Here is a 21,073-nt window from a genome sequence, read left to right as displayed (position 1 = left end):
GGAGTGTAATCAATCCTTCTTGTAGCTTTGTCCTTACAAAATGGCAATCAACTTCTATGTGTTTAGTTCGTTCATGAAATACTGGATTCTTAGCAATGTGTACTGCTGCTTGGCTGTCGCAAAATACTTGTATAGGCAAAGAGACTGTCACTGAGAGTTCACCAAGTAGTCTTTCTAGCCACACCACTTCTCCTACTACTTGTCTTATAGCTCTGTATTCTGCTTCTGCTGAAGATAGTGACACTGTAGGTTGCCTCTTTGACTTCCAACTGATAGGGCTATCTCCCATAAGGACCAAATAACCACTCACTGACTTCCTTGAATCAGGACAAGAAGCCCAATCTGAGTCACAGTAAGCACTGATGGTGATATCAAGTCTATTATTGACAAAAACTCCCAAGGTAGGATCATGTCGTAGATATCTGAGTACATAATAAGCTGCCTTTAAATGAGGTTCTCTAGGAGATTGCATGAATTGACTGAGATGCTGGACACTATATGCTATATCCATTCTTGTGTTAGCAAGAAAATTAAGTTTGCCTACTAATTTTCTGTAGTAAGTAGGATCTGGTAATAGTTTCCCTTCTGTAAGCCTTAGTTTCTCAGTAGGATCCAATAGTGAAGTGGTAGACTTGTAGTTCATAGAATCAAATTCCTTCAAGAGATCAAGAGTAAACTTTCTCTGTGAAATAAGGACACCATCCTACCTATACAATATCTCTAATCCAAGAAAGTAATGCAGTCTTCCTAAATCTTTTATTCTGAATTTCTCATGCAAGAAGAACTTCAAAGATTCAATCTCCTTCATATCAGTACCAGTTAAGATAATGTCATCAACATATACAGCCACAAACACCAAAGAGTGACCATTTTTCTTGTAAAACAGTGAGTAATCACTGTCTGAATGAACATAACCCTTTGAGCAAAGACTATTAGCCAGTTTCTCATACCACTATCTACTGGCTTGTTTCAGACCATATAAGGACTTCTTCAATTTGCAGACCATATCACTACTGTCCACTACCAGCCCTGGAGGTAATGTCATGTACACCTCTTCATTCAAATCACCATGTAGGAAGGCATTATTGACATCCAATTGGTACAAATTCCAGCCCTTCTTTACTGCCAATGAAATTAGTGTTCTAACTGTAGTCATTTTTACCACAAGTGAGAAGGTTTCATTGTAGTCTATCCCAGCTTGTTGAGTGTATCCTTTTACCACCAGTCTAGCTTTGAACCTTTCTATGCTCCCATCTGCCTTATGTTTAATCTTATACACCCATTTACATCCAATAACATTCTTTTCTTGTGGCATCTTAACCAGCTCCCAAGTATTATTAGTATGCAATGCATCAAATTCTTGTTTCATTGCTGCTTGCCAGGCTGGATTCAAGCTTGCTTCTTCATAAGATGTGGGTTCAATATCATGTGAAACATTATGGATCAACTGCTGACTCTCAGAACATAATGTAGAGAAGCATACATGATTAGGATGATTTGTGAAAGATGTGAGTGAATGTTGAGAATCAGCAATATTATTTATAGGTGAAGAAGAATGTAGCTTAGGTAATGAATAGTTGTAGTCTTTTAAGTAGCTTGGAGGATGACAGGATCTAGTTGTCCTTCTAGGTGTAAGGGCAGATACATTTGGTCCAGTTGGTGCTGTGACAGGTATATTTAGTTCAGTAGGAGGTGTTGTGGATTCATTTATAGGTGTATTTTCAGGTATGGGAACTTGATCACAAGTGACTTCATCCAGTGTGTGGTGATTCAACATCTCATCATCAATGAAAGTATTTGTTTTACTAGACATACAAGGCAACTTATCAGAATAATGAACAAAACATTGCAGTATAGAGTCAAAACTAGAACCAGCAGGAGTAATGACAAAAGGAAGAACAGTTTCATAGAAAAGAACATCTCTAGACACATGAATTATCTTGGTAGCCAAGTTTAAGACCTTGTACCCTTTTGTATTAAAAGGATATACAATGAAAATGTGAGGTACAATTCTTGGTTCAAATTTGTCTTTATGAGTTTTTAAAGTAGTTGGAAAACAAAGGCATCCAAAATTTTTAAGATGAGAGTAAAAAGGTTTCTTCTGATATAACAACTCATATAGAGATTTCCCTTAAAGTAGTTTAGTGGGTAATCTATTAATCAAATAAGTGGCAGTTAACACACACTCTCCCCAATACCTCATAGGTATTTTTGATTGAAATAACAGTGCCCTTGCTGTCTCAAGAAGGTACTTGTGTTTCCTTTCTACTACCCCATTTTGTTGTGGTGTGTAAGGACAAGATTTCTGGTGTATTATGCCTTTTTCTTGAAAGAAACATGTTGCTTCAGTACTAGAGAACTCTAAGCCATTATCAGACCTGATAGTTTTCAATATGGTGTGAAATTGATTTTCTATTAAGGATATGAAGGCTTTTATAGTATGAAGAGAATTACTTTTACACCTAATAAGCTGTGTCCAAGTAGCTCTACTGTGATCATCTACCATGGTCAAGAAGTAGTGATATCTATCATGTGTTGGTACATTATAAGGTCCCCATAAATCAACATGCAGCAGCTCAAATATTGAACTAGTTGTAGTAACACTTTCTGGAAATGGCATTCTAGTTTGTCTAGCCATTGGACAAATTGTGCAAGTGAAAGGTTGTTTGTTAGAAAACTTTAAAGGAATGGTAGATATGTTTTTCATTTTCACAAAAGGTACATGTCCCAATCTAGCATGCCACAATAATTCATTGCCTTGATTGAAGGAAAAATAAGCAGCTGAATTAGAAACCTTATCAGTGGAACCGGCTTTTTTATTGATTATATGAGAGTGTCTTGCATTGGGTGATGATGGTGTTTTACAGTAGTTAAGAAGGGAAACAGATTGACACTTCTGATGAAAAACAACATCATTATTTACAGATGGAATGTGACACTTTGAACAAAAAAATACAAACCATTTGTTGCCTTACCAAGTGCCAGAGGGCTCTTCAGAGAAGGGCCCTGCAGTAAACAAGAATCACTGTTAAAACTGACCATCCCTTTGAGTTGATTAGCTAAACAATAAACTGATATTAGGTTGAACTTGAAGCTAGGTATGTACAATACTTTATACAGAGTTAATGTTGAATTCAAACACACATCACCAATTTCAGTCACTTTAACCTTGTATCCATTTGGTAAGGTGATTAAGAAGGGATAAGGTAGAGGTTTAAGGTTTGTGAGATTGTGTTTTGTGTAGGTCATATGGTGAGATGCCCCTGAATCAATGATCCAAGATCCAGCAGTTAATCTTTCACATTTACATGACATATCACCTATCTTACTGATAGAAGAATGACAAGCAAGTATACCTGCTACGCTTGCAGCTCCACTTGACACATTGTTTGAATATTCAGATTCATTTCCACCATGCAGATTTCCAAGTAGATTGAGTAATTGTTCATATTGACTCTTTGACAGATTCACTGGCATTTGTTTTCCCTGCTCAAAATTCTCTTCACACTTGTTCCCATCACCCTCAAAGGTATGTACATTTGCTGCAGATCCTTTGCCTCTTCCTCTTGGATTTCTTGTGTTGGTTGGATAACCATGAATTTTGTAGCACCTATCTTTGACATGTCCAGTTCGTTTGCAGTATTCACAAAACATATTTGATCTATTACCAGCATTAGAGTTTCCCCTATAGGCATTAGTGTTGTTGAAATTTCCAGTATTGTTATTGTTGAAGCTGCCAGTGTTGTTGTAGCTTCCATTTCCCCTACTTGTGCTTCCTCTATAAGAATTAGAGTTTGTTGAATTATTTTGAGATAACATAGAAGCATTAAGTGAAGTGGACTCCAAGGCCATATGATTTAGAGGCTTCATTTCTCTCTGCCTTTCTTCCTGTGACAGGATAGCAAATGCCTGTGCCATTGTAGGCAAAGTAGACATCATGAGGATGTTCCCTCGCATAGCAGTATACATCTCATTTAGACCCATCAAGAAGTGTATAAGTCTTCTGTCCTGCTCAGCCTTATACAATTTTACCTTTCCTCCACAAGTACACACACAACTACACTGTGAATTGACATCAATTGCACTCATTTCCTCCCATAATTTCTTCATTTTAGTATAGTAACCAGTAATTTCTAGAGTGCCTTGCACCAAATCATTTATTTCCTTCTGCAATTGATATAGTTTGCATCCATTAGTTTGATCATATCTATCTTCCAATTCCTCCCACAATTCCTTAGCATTGTTAACATATTGTAGGCTATCTCGCAGCTCTGGGGAGAGGGAATTTAGAATCCAAAATGTCACCATATCATCACATCTCTCCCACTGCATGAATGATGGATCTGTAAAGCTTGGTTTCACGATCTTGCCATTGATGAATCCAGTTTTGTTCTTAACAGACAATGCTCTAAGAACTGCTCGTCTCCATGATCTGTAACTAGTTCCATCAAACACTACAGGAAGCAAGGTAGAAGCAGCATTTTCAGATGGATGTAGGTAGAAGGGACTATTAAAGTCTGGTCGTTTTAAGGAGTTACTGGCATTCACATCAGTTGAAGTATCACCCATGGAGAATGAATTGATATTAGCAACAAGTAACCAACCAAACCAAAGAAAACAGAGAAGAGAAGAGAGGAGAAAACAGATCGAAAAATCAACTTGAATAAGGAAGATCAATGAATCGATCAACAATTAGATCAAGAGATCTAGTGTGCGCAACCTGGCTTTGATACCATGTGAAATTAGGTCTTAGGCCTAAATCACACCCCAAAAGCTAGCTCAAAGAGAGGAGGATTGCCCAAGCCTTATAAAGAGTCCACCCATCTCATTAATCACCGATGTGGGACTTTTGTCATTCTTTAACACCCCACCTCACGCCCAGTGCTTAGCATTTGGTTGGGGACCCTAACATCGGGTGAGACGGGCCCTGCTTTGATACCATGATGAAATCAACAATGTAAGCTGATGAACCCAGCAATGTAAGCTGGAAGGTAATCTCATTCCTCCATTAATGGAGGTTGAGTTCCTGGCAGTATTAATGAAAAGAAGAAGAACAAGAAGAAGAAGCCTTTTAGTTTGGAATCATCTGATCTTAATCAGTGTATTGGATGTGTATATATACACTTCAATGAGAAGTTTAACAAATCAACAAAAATGCAAAACATGTGAATACAAACTAACTAACTAACTATAACCAACTATAACTAACTACTTGAAAGTTGAATAGTACTAACTAACTAACTAATTGATAACTAATCTCATACTAATTAATCTAGTTTTATCAATTTTCTTGGGTATTTATGGTTGTGAATAATCCCTTGTGGGAGTACTATTGACTTCATAAAATTGTTGTGTCTATCTCAATGATGTATTAACAAATACTAATAATTAGTAATTCACTTTTAACTGAGCTATCAATATTGATTTGCACATTACAATCACTTTAATAAAATGACTCTGTTTAATCACTCCTTATATTCAACCCTGACTTATTATATACGTATACGGGAAGGTTTTAGGTTTAAAGTTGGATTACCGAAATACCCTTTACTTAAATTTTATTAAAAATATTTCATTAAATTTTAAAGTTAAATCAATAATGACATTAAACTAGACTAAATACATGTTTAGATGTTATAATTTGTATTTTTCACTTCTTAATTCTTAATAACTTTAACTGTCAAACTTTAATAATATCTCAAAAGGTCATTCAACTAAGAAAATTTATCTAGTAAAGTCATTAAACTTTATTTTGTATCAATAAAACCAATCAACTTAGATTTTTTATATCAATAAAATCACTCAACTTATAATTTTGTATAAATAAAATCACTCAGCCAAATTTATCATTAAAAAAATAACAAAGCAAAATAGATTATATTTATGCCATATAAATATGAGCTTCATAAATAACTTAATCAGTGAAAATTATATCATTGCATTAAATATTAACAAGAATCCTCTGTCTTACAGCAGCTGGAAACTTGCAGTATTGATGCTTTTGGGTGATTCTAACAAGCATCTGGTTTTATTTATGAATTCTCCAACTAAAATATTCATATTACTTTTTTTTATATTCATATACTTTTTTTATATCTGAATATTAATTTTAAGTTTTTAAATATGTAAAATGTTCATCCAATTTTGTTCTTTCAATTACTCCGCTGAATTGTAATTTCTTCTCCAAATCTGATAATGAATTTGTTTTTGTTTCTGTGTGATGGTTATAGTGATTGGATGACTTAAAACTTGGTAGGAGAGAAAATGAATGGTGATATGATAAATCAAGTGGAGTGGTTTTTTTTTATATAAAAACGTAAGTTTGAGCGATTTTATTGATACAAAATAAAGTTTAATATTTTTACTAGATGAATTCTCAAAGTTGGATAACCTTTTAATATATTAACTCATTAAACTAGACCAATTACATGGTTAGATGTTACAACTTGCCTTTTTCATTTATATATAATTTTAATTGTTAAACTTTTTAGCTTCTACAATTAAACACATCAAATCACAACTTTTCATGTACACAATTTCTCTCAAAAGTGGAAATCACCAAAGTGCAAAGTTGAATTATCTTTTTACCCCTACACTAAATTAAAATATTGTAAAGTATTTATATTAATTAATTATTAACTACTAATTCAACATAAAAGTTAGTTTTTTAATCATTAGTTGTGAGTTATACCTCTTCCAACATAACTTTTAATCATTTTCAGTTTTTATTAGACCCGTAAACTACTTGATCTAACTACGTGCAGACATGTCAAGGACTTGGGCATTGGTCTTGACATGAATGGGGGCAATACAGTGCAACACAGGTTCAAGGTACTTGGGTGTTGGCAAGACAACTTGAACATGCAAGGCTTACGTGCGGGCTAGAGTCATCGGCAAGGCAGCGTGTTGTCTTGACAAGGCAAAGCTGTGAAGACTTGACGATGGCAATAACAAAGGAATTTCATGTGAATTGCTGAAATAAAACTAAGTGTTGGAGGACAGCTAAAATATTCTAAGTGTTGGAAGCTGGCTGAAATATTCTAAGTGTTGGAATGTAGCCTGAAATATTCTAAGTGTTAGAATATTAATATTTCGTGTGGATAAGGATGTAATTTGAATTAGATTCTATCTGTTAGAAATATAGCTGTTGGAAACTTAGTTTGAATCCTGTGATGACAAGTGTCGGACAAGTGTCATTTGTAACTGCCGCATGTAACTGTCATGTGCAGAAATTTTATTAAGGGTGAAATTTCGTTTAAGGCTTAAAGAGAGTGTTTCTGGCCTTAGACAAATTCGTGAGCCTTCCATTTATATTAATTATCAGATTAATAAAGGTTGGGACGAGTTCCTGTATATTCTATCTGTTGTTTAACTTTGCTGTTAAGATATTTCTATACTTAGTCAAATTTGTGGGTGTAAGATAGGCTGAGTATTGCAGGCGTTTGCAAGATTGCCTAGGGTGGTGTTCGGTAAAAATAAATCGACCCTCTTTCAATTGGTATCAGAGCACGGTTCAACGATGGTGAAAAATGCAGAACTGTGGAAACTGACATGAAAAATTGAGGCATTCGTTGGGTTTACTGATGATACTTTGGGAGACCCTTCGTTTGTGGATTTGTTGACACAAGTCATTGATTTGAGACTTAACACTGAGAAAGTTCAGGGGGAGATTGGCGTATATCGACAGAATGTTGATAAACACATCACTGAAATCTTAAATTTTCGTACCACAACTACACAACAACTTGAGGGACTGCAAAAGAAAAATTTGGGCAGAGATCGTTGTATTCTGTCGGGCTGTGGCTACGTTGAGTTCAAATCGTGTTGAATCATCTAAGGTAAAAATTCCAGAACTTAAAGCCTTTAGTGGTGCAAGAAGTGCTAAAGAACTGGAAAACTTCATTTAGGACATGGAACAGTAATTTACTGCGCAAGGGTGCCTGACGCTGACAAGTTAAACATTACCACAATGTACTTGACGGGTGATGCTAAACTTTGGTGGAGAACTCGAAATGCAGATGATGCAAGTGATGGTCGTCCTAGAATTGATACGTGGGATAAGTTAATAAAAGAAATGCGCGATCAATTTCTTCCTAGCAATGCATCTTGGCTTGCAAGGGATAAGTTGAAAAGGCTAAGGCATACAGGTTCGGTGAGGGAATACATTAAAGAATTTACCTCTGTGATTTTAGACATTGAAAACATGTCTGATGAGGATAAGTTACACAACTTCATTTCGGGTATGCAAGGCTGGGCTCAAAATGAACTTCGGAAGCAGAATGTTAAAGATCTGCCTGGCGCAATTGCTGCTGCAGATTCGTTGGTTGATTTCTGGACAACTCTTCCTTGGACGGATGTTCCCTCTACTTCAAAGACTAAGAAAAAGAACGATAAGAAAGGGGAATGGAAAAAGGATAGTCGTAAGGACTGTACAAATGACAAAGGAAAGGCGCAAATGAAGGATGGAAAAGACAAACCAAAGAACAAAGATGACAATTCTAAGGGCTGTTGGACTTGTGGCGGTCTTCATTTGGCCAATTCTTGTCCAAACCAGGAAAAAGTAAATGCTTTGCTTGCTGGAAATATGAATCAAAGGGAGGAAGATGAGGAAATCGTGGTTGCAATGGCAAACCAATTGGGATTGTCCTTCAACCATATTACGTGGGTTAATAATGTTGGAGAAACGTCTAGTACTTCGAATCCTCATGCTTCCCTAATTCATATAGAAATGACAGTGAAAGAACAACGTGTGATGGCAATGGTGATACAGGAGCCACTCATACGTTTGTAGATGTGAAAATTGCTACAAAATTGAGGCTGAAGTTGTCTAAAAGCCCTTCTTACGTCAAAACAGTCAATGCTAAGGCACATGCCATTGTGGGTATGACTTATGGTGTGTCTATGTCGACTGAAAATTGGGTGGAAAAACATAATTTGATGGTGATGCCACTTGGTGAATTTGAGATCATACTTGGGATTGATTTTCTAAGAAAATTTCAGTTTGTTCTGTTTTCTCATTTAGATGGAGTGATGGTCATAAATGGAAGCAATGCTGGATTTCTTAAAGGAGTTCATCCATTTGGGAACATTAATAAAGTTGCAAATAAGAAAGACAATAGAATGTTCTTGTCTGCTATGTCAATCGATAAAGGGCTGAAGAAGGGTGATGACACTATACTTGTTGCCTTGGTTGAAGTGAAACCTGATGTTAAGATGGAAGTGCCTGATTGTGTTGCTGAATTGCTTAAACAGTATGCTGATGTTATGCCGCCTGAATTACCAAAGAATTTACCACCAAGGAGGGATATCGATTATAAAATTGAGTTCCTGCCTGGTATGGTTTCTCCTGCACAGGCTCCTTATCGTATGGCTCCTAAGGAATTGGTTGAATTGCGCAAACAATTGAACGAATTGTTGGATGCTGGACTGATTCAGCCATATAAGGCTCCATATGGTGCCCTTGTTTTATTTCAAAAGAAACAGGATGGGACGATGCGAATGTGTGTTGACTACACGGCTCTGAAAAAGGCAACTGTAAAGAACAAGTATCCGGTCCTATTGGTGCAGGATTTGATGGACAGGTTGAGTAAGGCATGCTGGTTTACAGAACTTGATCTTAGGGCACGCTATTGGCAGGTTAGGATAGCAGAAGGTGATGAACCAAAAACAACATGTGTAACTAGATATGGTTCATATGAATTTCTTGTAATGCCATTTGGCGGACTAATGCTTCGGCAACATTTTGCAACTTAATGAATAATGTATTGTTTGACTATCTTGATGACTTTGTTGTTGTCTTTCTAGATGATATTGTCATTTATAGTCAAACATTGGAGGAACATGTTAATCACTTAATTTTGGTTCTGTCTCAGTTGAGAAAATACACATTTTATGTTAAGATGGAAAAATGTGAGTTTGCTTAACAGGAGATAAAATTTTTAGGGCATCTTGTTAGTAAAAACCAAGTTCGACTGGATCCTAAGAAAGTGCAAGCCATTGTTGATTGGAAGGCACCTCGTCATGTGAATGATTTGAGGTCGTTTCTTGGCTTGGCTAACTATTGAAAATTCATTGTTGGTTACTCAAAAAGGGCAGCGGCTTTGACAGACTTGTTGAAGAAGGATACAAAGTGGGTTTGGTCTGAACGATGTGATGAAGCATTTCAGAATTTGAAGAATGCTATTGCATCTGAACCAATACTTAAATTACCTGATTTTGAGTTACCATTTGAAGTGCACACTGATGCGTCAGACAAAGTAATTGGTGGCATATTAGTGCAAGAAGGTCATCCTGTGGCCTTTGAAAGTAGGAAATTGAATGATGCTGAACAGAGATACTCAACACATGAAAAAGAGATGGTTGCGGTGGTACACTGTCTGTAGGTTTGGAGAGTTTATCTCCTAGGTACTCGATTTGTAGTAAGAACTGATAATGTAGCAAATACATTTTTCAAGACACAGAAAAAGTTGAGTCCTAAACAAGCACGGTGGCAAGAATTCCTGGCAGAATATGATTTCGTGTGGGAACATAAACCAGGAAAACACAACCAGGTTGCTGATGCGCTGAGTAGAAAAGAAGTATTTGTTGCAGTATATTCAATTTCAAAACTCAAAACTAATTTCTATGATAGAATCAGGTTGTGTGCTGTAAATGATTCATTGTATGTTAAATGGATGGGTCAAGTGCAAGATGGCACAATGAGACGGTATTGGATCGAGGACGATCTGCTCTATTTTAAAGGGGGGAGAATTGCTGTACCAAATCATGGTGGACTGCGGAAAGACTTAATGAAAGAGGCGCATGATTCTGCTAGGGCTGGACATCCAGGTGTTGAAAGGATGTTAGTCTTACTGTCTCGTGTTTATTTTTGGCCAAAGATGGAAGACGATATAGAGGCATACGTCAAGACTTGTCATGTTTGTCAAGTTGACAAAACTGAACGTAAAAAGGAAGCAGGTTTATTGCAACCTTTGCCTGTTCCTGAAAGGCCGTGGCTGTCAGTGAGCATGGATTTCATTCCTAGATTCCCTAAGGTAGATGGCAAAGTATCTATCATGGGGGTAGCTGGCAGGTTTTCAAAATATTCTATTTTTGTTGCTGCACCTGAACTGTGTTCATCTGAAATTGCCGTTGATTTGTTCTACAAATATGTGGTTAAGTATTTTGGTGTTCCGGCTGACATCGTAAGTGATAGAGATACAAGGTTCACTGGTAGATTTTGGACAACTTTGTTCAATATGATGGGAACTGAGTTAAAATTTTCTACTGCGAATCATCCACAAACAGAAGGACAGACGGAAAGAATTAATCACTTGTTGGAAGAATACTTGAGGCACTATGTGACAGCAAGTCAACCGAATTGGGTGACATTGTTAGAAACTGCGCAGTTCTGCTATAATCTGCACAAGTTGTCTGCAACAAAAATGAGCCCTTTTGAAATCATTTTTGGCAAACAGCCTATGACGCCACTAGATGTTGTCAAATCTAAAAATCAAGGAAAATGTCCTGCAGCATACAGGGTTGCAAGAGACAGACTTGAAATGTTATCCGAGGCATATGATAGCTTGCGAGGCTCAGCGGCGCATGAAGAAGTATGTTGATCAACATCGTCGCTCAGTTGAGTTCAATGTGGGTGACAAAGTGTTATTGAAACTTACTTCACAAATCTGGAAACAGATTGTAAGTAAGAATAGACATCGGGGTTTGATTCCTAAATATGATGGTCCATTCGAAGTGGTGAAATGAATGGGTGAAGTTACTTATAGATTAAAGTTGCCAGAAAGGTTGAAAATTCATTCCACTTTCCATGTGAGTTTCTTGAACCTTACTTGGCAGATGCAGATAATCTGGACAGAAACAAGTCAAAGAGGGCTCCTCCATAAGTACCTACACAGTATGATGCTGAAATTGAGAAGATCCTTGATCACCGGGTTTTGGGCACAAGTAAGAAGAATACTAAGACAGAATTCTTGGTTCACTGGAAAGGCAAGAGTGCAGCTGATGCACTTTGGGAGAAGGCGAAAGACTTATGGCAGTTTGATGCTCAAATCGAGGACTATCTTAAAACAGTCACGATGAGGACATCGAGTTCAAGTGGTGCGGGTGGTCTGTTAGACCCGTAAACTACTTGATCTAACTACGTGCATACATGTCAAGGACTTGGGCATTGGTCTTGACATGAATGGGGGCAAAACAGTGCAACACAGGTTCAAGGTGCTTGGGTGTTGGCAAGACAACTTGAACATGCAAGGCTTACGTGCGGGCTAGAGTCATTGGCAAGGCAGCGTGTTGGCTTGACAAGGCAAAGCTGTGAAGACTTGACGATGGCAAGAATAAAGGCATTTCACATGAATTGCTGAAATAAAACTAAGTGTTGGAGGACCGCTAAAATATTCTAAGTGTTGGAAGCTGGCTGAAATATTCTAAGTGTTGGAATGTAGCCTGAAATATTCCAAGTATTAGAATATTAATATTTCGTGTGAATAAGGATGTAATTTGAATTAGATTCTATCTGTTAGAAATATAACTGTTTGAAACTTAGTTTGAATCCTGTGATGACAAGTGTCGGACAGGTGTCATTTGTAACTGCTGCATGTAACTGTCATGTGCAGAAATTTTATCAAGGGTGAAAATTTCGTTTAAGTCTTAGAGAGTGTTTCTGGCCTTAGGCAAATTCGTGAAGCCTTCCCTTTGTATTAATTATCAGATTAATAAAGGTTGGGACGAGTTCCTGTATATTCTGTCTGTTGTTTAACTTTACTGTGGGTGTAAGATAGGCTGAGTGTTGCAGGCGTTTGCAATACTACTTAGGGTGATGTTCGGTAAAAATAAATCGACCCTCTTTCAGTTTTCTATGCATCAAGTTCAATTTTATATACTTTCTTGTGGAAATATTAAAAAAATAAAGGGACATGTTGTACTAAGTATAAGATATGTTAGAACTATATAAAAAAAAATATCACATATACCAATTCAATTGATTGTGTATAACTACAAACAATTATACTTCTCTTTCAAAATATAATTACTCAATACTACTCGCAAGTTTTAGTAGCATCTATATCATTTAATTTTTTGTACTAATTAACATAGGACACACGTGCCTGAAAACTAGTAAAAAAAAATTTGGAAAAGATCTCATTTCCTTGATGAATTATGTGGAAGGACATCAACTGATGAAAGTTACAAATTATTTCAATGAAGACAAAAGTTCTTCACTGGTCTCTCCATATTCCTTTTTCCTGGTCCCTGCCTGTATTCCACTGAGTTCCATAGTATGATCACGTATGATGACAGTAAAAGTTACTTTGATGATTGAATTCTTCAAAAATGTCGACAGGTGCATGTAGAATCCTCCAAAAGTAGTTCATTTTTAGAGGATTTGACATGGTTACATCTGCATTTTTTTGAAGAGTCCAAACAACGTAGGAGCTAAAAGAAACAAAAATGACAACATTTGGATCCAGGGAAGGGGACAAGTAAAACAACTAGATGTAGACTGAAGAAACATTTTCATGGTCCCTGCCTATATTCCATTCAGTTCCATCATCCCTTGCTATAGTATGTTGTATCAAGGAAGAAAAATTCACTCAGTTGGTCGAATTCTTCAAAAATGTCGATAGGTGCATGTAGTATCCCCCAAATGCAGTTCACTTTTGGAGGATCCAAATGGGTGCGCCTGCATTTTGAAGAGTCCGAGCAACATAGGAACTAAAAGGAGCTAAGATGAGACAGCAAATAAATCCAGGTAAGGGGACAAGTAAAACAAATAGATGTAGACTGAAGAAAGAAACATTTTCAGTGCTCACTCTTTAAATGGTATATATATGTGCAAAATTTACAAAGTCAAATCCTCAAAGTGCCACAGACTATCAAATCAAACAATAACGTTTGAGGATCGTCACACTCTGCTACCTACTACAGTGCTATCCAACACGATCTTGAACTCTTACAACTCGAATAATACAAAAATTACAAGCAACTGAAATTATTGCCTCATTTGCACAAGTAAAGATACAAACTTTGATGGGAAAAATCAAAGATGATGATAAAAATGCTGTGTAAAAAAAAAAAAACATATGCAAAACCACTCTCATTCACTCGCCACAATAATAACCAAAAAATAATTACGGATGATAATAAGAAGAATTGTAAACTCTTTTCCTACTTCCTGCTTCCAGCTTTTCGCTTCATTTCAGCAGTCATGGCCTGTCTGCCATTCCGCTGATTGTGGCTAATTCCACTTGTCTGTCGTGATAGTGGAGGCCCTACTTTATGAACCACATTCCTAAAATAGGCAGTGAATAAATTATTATTAAAAGATCGCTATTTCGACTATTGTTCTGTTACAAGAAGCATGTTACTTTTGAGGTACAAATAAACTATAAATTGATTGGGATTAAGACTAACCTTGATTCTGGGATCTTTCCCGGTTTTGTATTTGGTTTTTGTATCTTTGAGCCATTCCCACTACTAGGGAAAGTGTTAACTTTTGAATTATTGAATTGCCAAAGCAAATCTGGCTCAGACGAATCGCTGGTAGTGGCATCAAACTCATCTAAATCTTCAGAAGCAGTGATGTCAAAGTGATTGCTCATTTGGAAAAGACTAGTTGTTTTTTCTTGGTATACTTTAGATGAATCTGAAAGATAATTCTCATAAAGCACATCCGAGCCATTGCCTTTTTCGGATTCCCAACATCCAAACAGGTTTCCAACTCCACGGGCAGCTTCCTGTTTGTTCACCATGACCTTGTCTACCCACTCCCCTGAGCTCATGTTACTATCATCTTCTACATAGTTTTCGGAAGGACTGCTAGCAGGTGGCCAGGGAGAGGAATTTCCTAATAACTCATCAAGATCAAAGCTTTGCCTCCTTTGTCTGAATGCAGAATTACTGGAGACCTGCAAATTAAAGCAAATTATAACATGTCAAATACGATGACAACTGAATGTATCAAGATGGAAGCTTATAAGAATCATTAGGAGCTATTTCGTTGTATTTCCATATTTTGTTATTTAACTATATAGTAAATAACTGCACAAAACATTTATAGATTCAGATACTTTTCACGAAGTAATTCAGATTCTTATTAATATGAAGAGAACGATAGAAATACCATCAGTGTACTAGACCTCAGTAAAATATTCTTCTGCTAAACAGGAAGGGGTCTGCAATTTATCCTTAAGCGATTGAACTCAATTCAGTCGTAGAGATTTTACCTCTCTGTTGCCTACATCCTCCACTGGTTTCCTCTGGATGTTTGAATTTCCCAACATCTCTCGCCCTTGTAGATTAGATTGAAAAGGTGATGACTGCAAACCACATGGACTGCTAGTAACCTTATAACTCATGGAGACCGATTCCGTCTCTTTTCTTGCCAAGGCAGCTTTCAGACTAGCAATCTGATGAAAATAACCATACGTGAGCATGTATACATGAACTACAAACTCATGCTATAATAGAAAGAAGGAATGATGGATGGTGGGGGAAGAGATATGGTGTACCTGTTCTTTGAGCTCTTTGACATCTGTAGTGTCTTTATTTACTCGGGCAGCACCAAGTTCAACAGTAGAGACACGTTCTGCAAATTTAAGTGTGCTAATTGTTTCTCCTATGGCATCAGGTTCAGGACTTATGTGAACAAACATCAATGTTTTGGCTTGCCCACCTAAAACAAATGACATCCCAGAACATATTTTTATTTTTACTTGAGAGAAAGAAGAGAACCTCACTAAGATACAAGCTTTGATCAGTTAATATATGCCCTTACCTAGTGAGTCTTGAAGTAGTTGTGTAAGTTTGCTGTTACGATATGGAACGTGTGCATTCTTTTGCGCCAGGGCAGAGATTACATCACCTAAAGCTGAGAGAGACTTGTTAATGTGCTGTGCCTCTTTAAGTCTATCTCCTGTTACTTCAGATTTATCCACTCTCTCACTTCCAGCAAGATCAACCAAATGCATACAGCCGCGAAGAATGGCCCCAGAAGTCAAGTCTCTTCCTTGAACATGAACAGTTAGGCAACTACAGGCCAAAAAACAAGACAGTTCTCATTTTCACTAGAAGTTCTTGCAAAGTAATAGAAAGTAAACAAAGAAAGATGGGATATCCATCACACCTGTGAGAGCGGCTACTGCGGTCATTGAGTGCTGTTGCACTCACTGCACGATTCCTTTGTCCAAGATTCATCAAATCAATGACGTCGGAAGTTGAAGCCACACGAACCAGACTGGCATCTGGTACTGTTAGTCCTTGAGAAGCACTACGAATTTCTAATGTAACAATAGGTTAAGGAAGACGGGAAGTAAAAGACTGAACAGTGGACTAATAATAATTCTATTGCTTACCATAAAGACATTGAGAAGTTAATATACTTGGGACTCAATATAAGAATGTCCTTGCATGTAAATATTAGATAGTTAAGTTGGGAAAAGCTTCAAAGATCATAAAAATGCAATTGAAAAGAACTGAAAAGGATATCTTTTGTGTACACCATCAGAAACAAGGAGATCCCTGACTTGCTCGTTATATATCTCAATCATTTGCACAGACACATCATAGAGGAAGGTGTCCTTTCTTTGCTCTGCAAGAAGGAACAAATCACCTAACGCCCTGTAGTTCACCCCTCGGCTTTGTTCTGTAAGATCCTTAGGCCCCGTCTGAATAGAAATTTACAACTTCTTAGCACGTAAAAGAGGGAAAATATGAAAATAGTAGTACATGTGAATTTTTTTTATCTAACCATTGTGTAGGTTTTTCCTGATCCAGTTTGGCCATAAGCAAAAATGCACACATTGTACCCATCCAGAACTGATCTAATCAGTTGCTGCGTGTCTGAAAACACCTCTCCTGCCACACAAAAAAGTAGGAAAATATAAAAGGTGAACAACCAAAATAGAGAAGAAAATATGCCATGAAGAGAGCTACTTGATGCTAAAATTAAAGTATACATGACATTTTTTAAGATTGGTCTAACCAACCTTGAGTTGCAGAGGGTCCAAATACTTTATTGAAATTAAAAGACTTGCGTCCTTTCCCATTCTTTGATGGAACACCTATTGTAATGCTACCATCGTCTATATGATCGACATTACTGATATAACTTGATTGCCCAGGCAAAAAGGGTCTTACTCGACAATAAACCCTTATGCTTCCTGAATTGGAGCACAAAGAAACAACCTTTTCATTTCAAAACATGTATGAGAGAATGAAGATGGACAAAGTGGGATGTTATAATAAGATACCTTTAAGGTCTTGCACTTGATTGTAAAGCCTGCGATTTTCTTCAAGAACTCTATGATAACCAGAAGCTGCGTGTGCTAGGCCATGTATGTGGATGCCTATAATGCAGGGATATTACAAGATGGAAGCAAACTCAGCTCAAGAAATCAACCATAGAAAAGAAAGGGAAAAAAGGGGAACATTTGTCAAGTGCATTGACCCTACCAATATTTTGCATTTCCTCATGAAACTTCATTTGCATGAACTGCATACCCGCTTTTGTAGTCAAAAGAGTTTGCTTCAGGTCCTGCAGTGGAGCATCATTGTTCGTAAATATAGGTGGAAAATCCACAAGTTTCATGTTTGGGAGTCCGATCATGCCTGGTTTCGATTCTTACCTTGATGTCTTGTTGCTGTTGGTCAACAAATGTGTTCTGCATCATGTACCTTCTTTGAAGTTCCTCACTGACGATGCGATTCTCTTCTTTCATCAGTGTTACAGTTCTTTGGTCAGCCTAATTGAGAAAGAGAAAAAAAGTAATGTGCAAGTATGAGTCATCCTCTATTCTATATTAAAAAAATACCTTTATGATTGATTACCTAGTGATTTGCAAAACTGAGAGGCATTACCTTTGTGCTGGCTGAAGAATGTTTCTGAACGAACTTGTTCCCACAGGAAACTGCTGAGTCCTTTGGAGTTATTGCTTTGTTCTGATGGAAGGTTATCCAAATAAAGTGTCATAGAAGAAGACAAAGGGTGATACCAAATTCAAAAAGGTGGAGAAGCCATTATATATTCTGTTTTGGTAGAACATGAGATATAGTCAAAAGGCATCAAATGACATAATCCAACAAAAACGTGTTTAGAAAAATGTGCGCCCATAGGGAGAGACTCGAGAAACAATCATTTGTGACTACCAAATATAACATTGCTGTATCTTAATCGAAGTAAACTTACCAATTGAATTTGGCTTGTAATCCGCTGTTCAAACTCCTCAACAACCTTATTCAGCACTGACTCCACAAGCTGCAGCAAGTACATCATTGATGTATCTTAGAACAACAGCACTAGATACCAACACACAATGCAATATAGTGGCAAATACTTTATAAAGTCTACCCTGATTAACATTACTCCTTTTCTTAGTTCACCTTGTAGTTTGGTCAGTAACTCTCTAGAAAATGATGCAGGCGCAAGAAAATTGAGGCTTGGACAAGAGTTTCTTTCGCAACTACAAGAATCTAGAAGAAATTTACTGCATTCGAACTTACATTAGGAACTTCTTCAGGCTTCTTATCAATCAGAATTGCACGAACAAGGTTGCTTAAGGAAGAGCTGGACTGTAAAGAGAAGATTTAATTGATGAATCATGTCATTGATCCGTTATTACTAATGCATGTAATGTTTGTCTAGCAGATTCTACCTACCATTTTGTTACTTTCAGCCTCAGTGCATACACCATTCGTGGATTTTTCATTCATTGACACACTCCTTGAGAGGGAACTAGAGAATGGCTCAGAATTTTTGCGTACAAATTGTTTTGCTGATGTTGTGGATTTTACATTTCCACCAAATTTCCAGACTCCAGTCCCACCTGTCTGTTTCCACTCGCTGTAGGCTTTAAGTCCCAAAACACAGCTAACAACCCTTGATGATTTTCCACCCTGATAATTATATTTTAAAAAATGCAGCTTTATCAATGAAGGTGACTCCATATTAAGCAGCAAATCCAATTCACAGTCGTGAGAATGACAATACATCACCACTAAGACTCAAAAACTTTGCATTTGAATTTCTAAAGACGTAATAGGTTATTTTGGCAATTTGTCTAACATTAAGGCACTATACTAACCTGTTCCAAATCAGATGCTTCAAAAGAAGGAATCCCCAACTCCTGTGCAGCAACCAAAAAATTACGGACATTCTCAAAGTATTGGAATGCAGACAAGGCTGCTCCATCAGGAATAAGTGCAGAGTCAACCGGACTTTCAACAACCTGCAGTTGTTGATCAAGATCAGTTTTAAAGGTAGAAAGATAACAATTCAAGTCCAGCAAACTATGAAGATTTTCTTGGATATAAATCGATCAAGCTGAATGATAAAAAGGATTCATATAGACGACTGCACCTATTTTGGGGCTTAGACATTTGATTAATTGGTTGCACTGGTGTGGGGGGATGGAATGTTTTGGATTGTATTTACCTTGGACACAGCTCCAGGCTGCATTTTATTAAGTACATTGCAAAGAATTATTCCACTCCTTAAGCCAAGCCTGAAGTCTTCCTCAGAAGGTTCAGCTGGTAAATCTTTTGCTCCCACAAATCCCACCACCTTTCTCAGCCACGCTGCTGCTTCATACCTCCTTGTTGCTACAAATGAAAATTTCTTTTGATGTCATTCCTTATAAAATATAAAATAAGCAGTCAAAATAATGTCTTCTCAGCAATAAGATGCTGAATTGTGTCATTGTGTGAACCATCTCAATCTAAAAACTTAAGCTGTTAAATATTCAACACTTAAATTTTGGCCTGCAATAATAACTACATTAAATCAGTTTCAAATCCATGCTCCTCTTTATGTATTAAAGAATGAGCTGACTGAGTACATAAACAGGTCAGTAACAATGCATATCCAACCAAAACACAATTGGATCCCCTTGCCGGAAAATTACACGGTGCATATAGGTAAAAAAAAAAGTTGTATGAATATTTATTGGCCCAACTGAAGGACTCAATACTTGAATCAGCCACAAATGAAGAAATTGCAAATTGTTAATTAGCAAGAAGGAGCATTAGAAAGTTACCTGCTTCCTCTGCTCGTCGGGCATCCAAATCAAGATTCCTTGATCTACTTCCATGCTGCTGAAGAACATCTTCCACCACAGATGCCACAGAGAAAGACAATGCACCATCAGCAGCCATTCTTGTTTAAATATGTACCAAAACCGTTAAAGAAGGGATTTTTGTGTCAACTACTTTGAAACCAAGCTCTCTAACATCAATTCTCCAGTAAAACAAGACGAACTTCAGATAATCCGTTTGAGAAAAAACCCAAGTGTGATGATTCGAACTCAGCTTTTTATGGCAACAAATTTGACATCAAAATTCTCAAGCCTCCAACATAAATCTTTTGAGAAAAAACCTCAAATATGATTATTCAGACAGAACCTTTTATTGGAACAAAATTTGAAACTACACCCTCTAACATCAAAATTCTCAATTCTGCAAGGAAACAAAACAAACCCCAGATAATTATTTTGAATAAAATATATATTTATCTCAAGGCAGAGCTCTTTATTTGAATAAACTTGAAACTTCACCCTTTAACATCAAAATTCTCAAGATTGGATTTTATGGCAACAAACTTGAAACCAAGTCCTCTAACATCAAATTCTCAACTCTCCATAGAAACAAAACAAACCCCACACAATTCTTTTGAGAAACAATAAAAAAACACCCAAAATGTGATGATTTAAACTCTGGTTTCTACAACAAAACAACAAATTTGAAATTACACTTGTTCTCCAAATTGTTTGGTATACACTAGTTATAAAATAGGCTTTATAAAATTTTCTTAGACCTTTTTAGGTTCCTTGTACACTACAAGCTGGTAGTATAACTTTGGTGCTGGCCAAAATTCCCTTTCTTTTCCTCCACCTCCCCTCTTTCCCTTCTCTCTCACAATAAGCTTCTTTCTTTGCTTTGCTTTGCTTTTTTATACAAAGCAAAAAAAATACGTACTCGCTTTGTTTAAAAAAGAATAACATAGTTTGATTTGAAATAAAATTTAAGAAAACGGAAAAAAAAATTTAATTTTATGATTTAAAATTGAAGTTATATCAAAATATCA

At 36.8% G+C, this 21,073-nt stretch overlaps 2 protein-coding genes across 2 annotated transcripts; both read right to left on the bottom strand.

Moving 5' to 3' along the window:
- Positions 1 to 703: 703 nt before the first annotated feature.
- On the bottom strand, positions 704 to 4,569 carry LOC138349073 (uncharacterized). The gene is made up of 4 exons (XM_069298913.1): positions 3,112 to 4,569; positions 2,961 to 3,006; positions 961 to 1,968; positions 704 to 900 (listed from the first exon to the last, which is right to left on the bottom strand). The coding sequence occupies exons 1-4, from the start codon at positions 4,567 to 4,569 to the stop codon at positions 704 to 706; spliced, it is 2,709 nt and encodes a 902-aa protein (XP_069155014.1).
- Positions 4,570 to 13,794: 9,225 nt separating this feature from the next.
- On the bottom strand, positions 13,795 to 20,913 carry LOC101268475 (kinesin-like protein KIN-14I). Its single transcript, XM_004240528.5, has 19 exons — positions 20,028 to 20,913; positions 19,427 to 19,593; positions 19,077 to 19,220; positions 18,652 to 18,888; positions 18,496 to 18,564; positions 18,182 to 18,250; positions 17,854 to 17,934; positions 17,622 to 17,738; positions 17,449 to 17,530; positions 17,247 to 17,342; positions 16,983 to 17,156; positions 16,745 to 16,851; positions 16,483 to 16,661; positions 16,121 to 16,279; positions 15,773 to 16,026; positions 15,507 to 15,670; positions 15,222 to 15,404; positions 14,410 to 14,903; positions 13,795 to 14,287 (listed from the first exon to the last, which is right to left on the bottom strand). The coding sequence occupies exons 1-19, from the start codon at positions 20,143 to 20,145 to the stop codon at positions 14,164 to 14,166; spliced, it is 3,018 nt and encodes a 1,005-aa protein (XP_004240576.1). The 5' UTR covers positions 20,146 to 20,913; the 3' UTR covers positions 13,795 to 14,163.
- Positions 20,914 to 21,073: the final 160 nt, after the last annotated feature.

This window comes from Solanum lycopersicum, chromosome 6, assembly GCF_036512215.1.
Source record: "Solanum lycopersicum chromosome 6, SLM_r2.1".
Classification (NCBI taxonomy): Eukaryota; Viridiplantae; Streptophyta; class Magnoliopsida; order Solanales; family Solanaceae; genus Solanum; species Solanum lycopersicum.
Note: the sequence above shows the minus strand (reverse complement) of the source record. Positions and strands in the feature narration are given on the sequence as shown.

Excerpts from the sequence above, each read along its gene's own strand:
- LOC138349073 (XM_069298913.1), bottom strand. The coding sequence starts at position 4,569 with ATGGGTGATACTTCAACTGATGTGAATGCCAGTAACTCCTTAAAACGA. Across the intron at positions 1,969-2,960 it reads ACTTGGTAAGGCAACAAATG|GGTACAAGGTCTTAAACTTG; the intron begins GTTTGTATTTTT and ends TTAATACAAAAG. Across the intron at positions 901-960 it reads ATATGGTCTGAAACAAGCCA|ACAGTGATTACTCACTGTTT; the intron begins GTAGATAGTGGT and ends ATGTTCATTCAG.
- LOC101268475 (XM_004240528.5), bottom strand. The coding sequence starts at position 20,145 with ATGGCTGCTGATGGTGCATTGTCTTTCTCTGTGGCATCTGTGGTGGAA. Across the intron at positions 18,889-19,076 it reads AAGCATCTGATTTGGAACAG|GGTGGAAAATCATCAAGGGT; the intron begins GTTAGTATAGTG and ends TATAATTATCAG. Across the intron at positions 17,531-17,621 it reads AACAGCAACAAGACATCAAG|GACCTGAAGCAAACTCTTTT; the intron begins GTAAGAATCGAA and ends GCTCCACTGCAG.